We start from the raw sequence: 7,641 nt of genomic DNA, 5'->3' as shown, positions 1-7,641 counted from the left end.
GCTAGCCTGTGGGAAAACGAAAAAGCATCATTGACCTAGTCTTTCAGCCAATCCCACTGCATTTGTACAGTGCAATCTGAGACCAGAGGAAATGCCCAGCCAAGCTCAGCCAAAATTGCTGACTCATGAGCTAAATATTTATTTCATTTTATGGTTGTTCTTAGCAGCATTATCCTGGCACTAGAAAAACGAAACAGATGGGACTCAAAAAGACTGAATGAAGCAGAAACCCAGAAGCTACCCCACAAGCAATCACCTGGGACTCAGATGGGGCTGGACAATAAGCTTTTTTGCATTGAAAGGTCATTGCAGTGAAAGGTTGGGGATTGCTTGCTGTTACAGCTGAATGGATTCTATTCTGACCAATACACAAGGAAAGAGATCACAAACCCCCTGCCTGAGAAGAAGGGAGGCGGTAGATGAAATGAATTGTAATATGAGCCACTAGCCTGGCCCACATGCAGGAGAAGGACTGGCCCGTCTTCTGGAAGCCCATGCTCTGGTAGAGGGACAAGGCAGTGAGTTGGATGTTGCTGGTGTCCAGGACAACTGCACTGCAGTCCTGGTCCCGGGCAAACTGGAGGACAGTCCTGATCAGGGCTTTTGCTATCCCCTGACAACGGTGCTCACTGTCCACAGAGAGATGAAACAGCTGCAACCGCTTCTCCTTCAAGGTGGGATCATCAACGGGCAGAGCTCCTACCATGCCCACCACCTTCTCTTCAGACTCAGCCACCCAGAAGCAGGAGTCAGGCTCACTCAGGTAGGATTTGGTGATGTCAGACATGTCTGTGCGCAATACTGTGTCTACATAGTCCATCCAGGGTTTTTTGGCAAGGAACCACAGGGCAGGGAGGAGGCTGAGGCTGAACATGAGGGCCAGAAGCCAGGAGCCAGAGACCAGGAGTAGGGCGAGGGGTCCCCCAAGTAAGAGTATGAGGGTTCGAGGCAGCTTCAGCAATTGCCAGAAGGTGGCTGGGATGTGCTCAGCCATCCCCTGGGAGAGCAAGCGCACGACCCACTTGCGGTCGCTCTCCTGGTATTTGCGGATGTGATAAGGAGCCATGGACAGACTTCTGTGTCTGAAATCTCTAAGTCCAGGAGACAGAGCGAGGCCTCCCTGCACGCCTTTGTGCCAGGCCTGGGGAAGAGAGAAAATCATGTGAGTGCCTGCATGTCTCCCAGCCCTGCAGGAACAAGGAGACCTGCTCAAGGGTGTGTTTTTCCACTTTTGCCCATGAGGAAGCAGGCCTCTGCCACTGAGAGAACGTAGGGTCAGAAAGACCTACACTGGAATCTGGTTCCATCCCTTTCTAACTGTGTGACCTTGGGCATGTCACTTAACCTCTCTGAGCCTCCATTTCTTCATCTATAGAACAGGGAAGAAGAAAACCTGCCTTCTAGAGTTGTTTTGAAGATTGAATAAAATACATTCTATAAAGCCCTAATAGATGAACTACCCACCGCTCTTCCATCTGTTTCCTTTTTCTGGCTCTCTCAGCTTCTTGGTGCATTGAGAGGGCACCTACCTCAGGCAGGCCACACGTCCAAAGCTTTGGTCCTTCTCCAGGGACCATACATCACAGAAATCCTGTGTCCAACACAAGTTTCAGGAAAGGCTCCCTCCAGCATTACTGTAAGTTCCTTTTTTTTTTTTTTTGAGACGGAGTCTCGCTCTGTCTCCCAGGCTGGAGTGCAGTGGCCGGATCTCAGCTCACTGCAAGCTCCGCCTCCCGGGTCCACGCCATTCTCCTGGCTCAGCCTCCCGAGTAGCTGGGACTACAGGCGCCCGCCACCTCACCCGGCTAGTTTTTTTTGTGTTTTTAGTAGAGACGGGGTTTCACTGTGTTAGCCAGGATGGTCTCGATCTCCTGACCTCATGATCCACCCATCTCGGCCTCCCAAAGTGCTGGGATTACAGGCTTGAGCCACCGCGCCCGGCCTACTGTAAGTTCTTAAGTTGCTGAGGTGGCATAAGAGTCAAGCACAAAAAATAGCCCAGCCTCCAGATCCCAAGGAAGGTGCATGCTCAGAGCACTGTCCTTCCACCCAGTCCTCTCACCTGTCACCACAAGAGCCTTGAGTGTCCAAGCTTCAGCTCTCAGCCGCTCACTGGCATCCAGGAGATACTGTCCGGGGCTTGCCTACCTCTGCACAGCAGGCTGCCTGCCTCATTGGTTGGCTCCTGAATGTTTGGTAATCATAAACCCTAGGGTCAAAGAGCTGGACCGTAACACAGCAGGGAGCCCAGTGTGCATTCTCCTTTGTGGTCAAAGGGAATGACCTGGAAGGGGAGACTCAAGGTCTGGGATCACCTGGGGTCCTTGCCCTTCTGGAAGGCCTGCCACCTCTCTTGGCTGTTCAGGCCCCGAGCATCTCTCTGCCACCTGGCACACTTGGTACTCTCTGAGATACACCCTGGTCCCTGTACACATATACCGCGAGCCTGAGAACTGTGCCATTCACCCTGTACTCAGTCACCACTGAGCAGAAGCCGAGTCCCCAGGCTTGGCAAGAAGGCCCTTCCCAGCTAGGCTTCTCCCCACTGAGGTTTCCCTGGTCCACGAAGCATTGATAGTTGGCAGTTCCTTGCACTCACCTCACCAACTCCTGCCTCCACCCATTCATTGATTCAGTCAACAGTTGTGTGCGATGCACTTCCTGTGTCTGGGGGTCATTTCAGCCATGAGCAAGGTTGACATTCGGATGACAGACATGGCTGTGTGTGGCTGGTGTGTGTTCTGGCTGTTGGTCAGAGGCTGTGCCATACCCATTGTTAAATATTTTGCACTGCAGATGTTGGGGAGGCCCAAATTCATGCTCTTGTACCCGACGTAGAGCTGATGCCAAACACACACGTTGGGGCTTGGAGACAGAGAAAGTTTTATTCGATTTGGCCAAAGCAAGAAGGCAGGAGAGCAAGATCTCTCAAATTCACTTCAACAAAGAAGCAGCAGCAGAACGTTTTTATGCAGCTAGAGAGTGAGGAAGGGGGAGTTCAGGTGGATTGAGAGGAAAAGTCTGTGTTTCCTCAATCTCAGATAACACCTTGAGCAACCAGGCTTCTGGATGTCAGCAGCTGGTCACAGTGTCCTTCAAGGCATTCATTCCTTCTGCAAACTTTTCCTGACCCTGAAGGTATGTCTTCCTGCTGGGCAAAGAAACAGTACATAAGCAGTTTATCATTATATTGTGGGAACAAGGAATATTGGACCAAAAGCAAGTGGTTAACATATGCAAGCCAGCAAGGGCCTGATCAGAAGGCCCTAAAACATGCTGGGGTGCTGAAATCTCAAGGGGCCCGATTACAAGGATGAAATGTACACGAGATAGGCAAAAGCAAAACCTAACAGTAAAAGCCTGTTTCCACACCAAATTACATGCTATTGAAGGGAAAGCTCCCTTCCAAAGATTAGCTAACCTATTGATGATCAACCACGCTGGGCCCGTCATCTAGGTTAGGTAGTTTGGACTCTATTCCAAGAGCAATGGGAGGACATTGATATGCACGGAGGGGAGGAGGGGTGTGTGTGTGTGTGTGTGTGTGTGTGTGTGTGTGTGTGTGTGTGTGTGTGCATGCACATCATTCTGGCTGCAGGTGGACAACGGATCTAAAGAGGTAGGAATGGAAGCAGCTACCCCTTATGGCTCGTTCAGCATCCAGGCAGGAGCAGGTCCCCCAGTACAGGGATGTGGGTGCTCACTGTACAAGAGCAGCTGGCCCAGAGGGGCTGGTGGGAGCTAAAATCGGGCCTCCCTCTGATTGCCAAGCCATGAGCCATGGCACGAAGCTCAGACTGGCCAAAGGAAAAGGCAAACTTTTCTTATTTGCTCAAAGGCATTGCTTGCCTGCTAAACTCTGCATCCAGTGGGCTGCATGGCTTGAGGCTGTGGGTAGCTCTGGATTCATAAAGAAGCCACCTGGGCAGCAGATGCCCATGTGACAGCAGTGGCTTCACCAGAAGGAGGAAGTCAAGAATGTGAGACATGAGCCACAGGGAGGTGCATTTGGGGACAGAAATGGCAGGAGTTGGAATTATTCACACAGGGATCAGGATGAGGAAGGGCTCAGAGACAACAGCCAGGTTTCTGGTTGGGGCATTCAGGAAAACACTGGAGAGAGCCCAGACTTGGAAAAGTCAAGGCTTCCCCTAAAGCTGCTGCCCTGCAGCCTTCTTCAGCAGAAACTAGAAGCTGGGAGCCAGCAGCAGGGACTCGGGGCTAGTGGGTGGAGGCTGCTGAGATTCCAGGTCTTTGGCACCCAACACCACTTCCAAGGAAAAGTCTAAGGAGCATCAAGTCTGGGCAGTAAGTCCATGGCTCATCTTTAGAGTATTCTCAGAACATTTCAGTGTCAAGCAAGAGTTGGCCTAGGAATCATAAGAGGTGAGCAGCTGCTCCAAAGCACCACTGAGTACTGCTAGTGTGAGTCTGACCAATATTCAGAGTCTGAAACCTGCCAGTCACATGGAGGGGGAGAGGTTTGTGCTCTGTCCCTGTGTGCTATCTCTCCCTCCATGCTTGCTGGTGCCTGTGGCTTCCTCAAAACACAACCACCTCAGTTGACATTCAGTCATCTCTTGCTCCCAGGATTTAGGAGAGTAACTTCTGCATTTGTGTAGCTTTCCTGATAGAAGCCTGGACTTTCCTTGTCAGACCTGAAAGAGTTATTTATTCATTCAACAAACAGTGGCCGAGGGTGTATGGTGTGCCAGACCTGGAATTGGCATGAAGGCACTAGATGTCAGAAGCCAGGCTGCTGCCCAGGAGGACACACCTGATGGGGCTCTGGGAACAGGATGATGGTGGAGACATCACGTCCAGAATAACTTTGTTAGGATGGTGAACTTGACAGTTAGGACTTTTATGTTGCACTTGTTGAAAAGCCACCTAAAATTGCCATAAGTAAGAGAGGTGATCTAATGGCCCATGAAACTGCCAACTCCAGGAAGACAGACAGGGTGACCTGAAAGTAGGTTTGACATGTTGGTTTTTCTGCCATTCTGTGCGTGGCGTCAGCTTCCTCCTAAGACTGACACTACATAGGACATTAGGTGTTTGCCAGCCCAGTTGAAGCTGTCTGCTTCCTTGCTCACCACCAGCAGAAAGGTGGGGTCTATGCCCCGCATTCCAGGTGACAGCAAAGGTTTATGTGGGGACTCAGTCACACTTTCCGGAGACTGTACATTTCATAGCAGAATCCAGGTTATATGAAAGGAGTCCTGGCCCAAGGATACCCGCACCCCATAGAGATGGAGAACCCCAGGGAGCACAGGGGCTGAGGGGCTGAGTGACAGGGAGCACTGCCCACAGAGGGGGCATCCTGCAATCAGGAAGGGTAGGAAACGGGTGCAGATCAGCAGCCAACAGAGGCCCACCCAGGTGAGCACAGGTGGAGTTGCTGGTGAGGTGAAGAGTGTGCTGGTCGGGAGGGGAGGGCTGGGGACCAGTAGCCGGTTTGGGAAACCAAAGCTGGGCAAAGGGTGTGCCAAGGCCTGCAGTGGGGCCTGTTAACAAAAACATCAAACTGTTAAATGATCTGAAAGAGGTATTTTCTGAGCCAATATGCGTGACCATGGCCTGGGGATCTCAAGAGATCCTGAAAACGTGTGCTGGGGCAGTCATTTTCTACATTTGAGGGGACAGGAATTGGAGTAACATCCTAAATCCATCCATGGAAGGTATACATTGACTCTGTCTAACACGGTGGGATATCATGAAACGGCGGGGGACATTATAGGTCACAGGTGGATTCAAAGATTTTCCAGTTGGCAATTGGTTGAGAGTTCAGCTTTGTCTAAAGACGTGAAGTTGGTACAAAGGAATGCTTCAGTTCAGAGAGAGGGTCTGCCTCTGCCATGTGATGCTGTCCCAGAGTCAGGTGGGAAAGTCAACCACAGCATCCTGGGTCAATTTAAAACCCATTGAAGGAGACTATGGTTTCTAGGGTGTGTGTTAATTCTTGCCTTGCAAGGCCTTAAGTCGTCATTTTCAATTCCTAAATAAAGGGATGAGTCCTGGAGCTTCTGGAAGCTGGCCTGGAGCTGAGCACTTGCCGCAGACAATGCCCAAAGTGCAAACCCAAAGGCGCGTGGATCTGGGCTGCATGTGAAAGCTTTCATGTTCAGGTCTTACTTTGCGACAGTGAGGGGTGACCGGGGAAGCCTACATGAGGGGTGGGGGCCGACCAGCAGCCCAGCCTGGGGAACTGCCTTAACCGCATCTCACCTCACTTCCTCAGGGTTCAGGTTTTCTTGAAGGGAACATGCAGATTTGTACAAAATACCAACAAGCTGAGATTTTAATTTTTTGAGCAATAAGGAAAAATAGAAATTTTCACTCCAAGCACCCCATGTTAAGCTCGGCCGAACTGGTGGCACATCTCAGGAGTCATGGGGCAACGCTCTCAGAAACAGTGTTAGGGCAAAAAGCAAAAGCAAAAAAAAAAAAAAAAAAAAGACAGTGAAGAGGCTTAATTCTTCTTGTTAAGGGAAGAGGTGTCCTCTGTCACTTTTCTTAGAGCATTTTCTTTGGAAAACTTGTCATTTTAAATCCTTCCTCTGCCCCTTTGAGGGACATGCAAAGCTTTTTGACAGCTAAATAAGCCTTTTGCCAGTTTTGCAAGGTCTATGTCCCTGAAGGACCTGGGAGTCCAGTCTTTGAAACGTTATCATCAGAGCAGCCAGGGCCCTGTCTCCCAGTCTCCATGGGAGGGCGGGAACCTAACTTTTGCCCTATGTGATAAATCAACTTCTATCATAAAGATAAGGGTTGTTTTTCCTTTATATGAAGTAAAATAGCAGATGCAGGTTGTTGAGTGAATTGAGGTTGAATCTCTGATGAACCTGGTGTGACCAAAAGTGCTGTGCAGTCCCCTGACCTGAGGACTAGGCATGGCTTCTCTTGAGAACGTGTGCAATGGTTTGGACCCCCTGGCTAGATTAGCGGTGAGATTTTTTTCTGTCTTTGCAGCGTCTTAGCGGATCATTGCCTGTGTTGCGCATCTCGCTCTGGGTTAATGCTTTTTCTTTTTTTTTTTGAGACGGAGTCTCGCTCTGTCGCCCAGGCTGGAGTGCAGTGGCCAGATCTCAGCTCACTGCAAGCTCCGCCTCCCGGGTTCCCGCCATTCTCCTGCCTCAGCCTCCCGAGTAGCTGGGACCACAGGCGCCGCCACCTCGCCCGGCTAATTTTTTGTGTTTTTAGTAGAGACGGGGTTTCACCGTGTTAGCCAGGATGGTCTCGATCTCCTGACCTTGTGATCCGCCCGTCTCGACCTCCCAAAGTGCTGGGATTACAGGCTTGAGCCACCGCGCCCGGCCGGGTTAATGCTTTTTCAAGGATAAAAGCGTTGTTCTTTCTCTTCTTCCTCTGCAGAGAGGCTTGCTGGGATGGGAGAAGATTTTATTTGTAATTCCATTTCTCCATGACCAGAGGATGGGCTCTGGGGGTCAGGCAGCTGGGAAGAAGTTTAGAACCCACGCCTAGGCCTTCCCCAAGGCTCATGCACTCAGTTCAGCAGTATCAGAAACACTACCTGGAAGACCCCATACTGTCTGGAAAGAGGAATTCATTTTCTTTCATTGCTGACACTCCTGGGTGAGTGTGTGTGGTGGTTACCCATACCCTAGTCCCACCCTGTGC

General features: G+C 50.6%; 1 protein-coding gene across 1 annotated transcript; it reads right to left on the bottom strand.

Moving 5' to 3' along the window:
* Positions 1-274: 274 nt before the first annotated feature.
* NAT8 (N-acetyltransferase 8 (putative)) lies at positions 275-2,191 on the bottom strand. The gene is made up of 2 exons (XM_050754526.1): positions 2,063-2,191; positions 275-1,141 (listed from the first exon to the last, which is right to left on the bottom strand). Exon 2 carries the CDS (start codon positions 1,064-1,066, stop codon positions 383-385), a length of 684 nt encoding a protein of 227 aa, XP_050610483.1. The 5' UTR covers positions 1,067-1,141; positions 2,063-2,191; the 3' UTR covers positions 275-382.
* Positions 2,192-7,641: the final 5,450 nt, after the last annotated feature.

Source organism: Macaca thibetana, chromosome 13 (genome assembly GCF_024542745.1).
Source record: "Macaca thibetana thibetana isolate TM-01 chromosome 13, ASM2454274v1, whole genome shotgun sequence".
Taxonomy (NCBI): Eukaryota; Metazoa; Chordata; class Mammalia; order Primates; family Cercopithecidae; genus Macaca; species Macaca thibetana.
The sequence above is the reverse complement of the archived record's forward strand: the minus strand, read 5'-3'. Positions and strand labels throughout refer to the sequence as shown.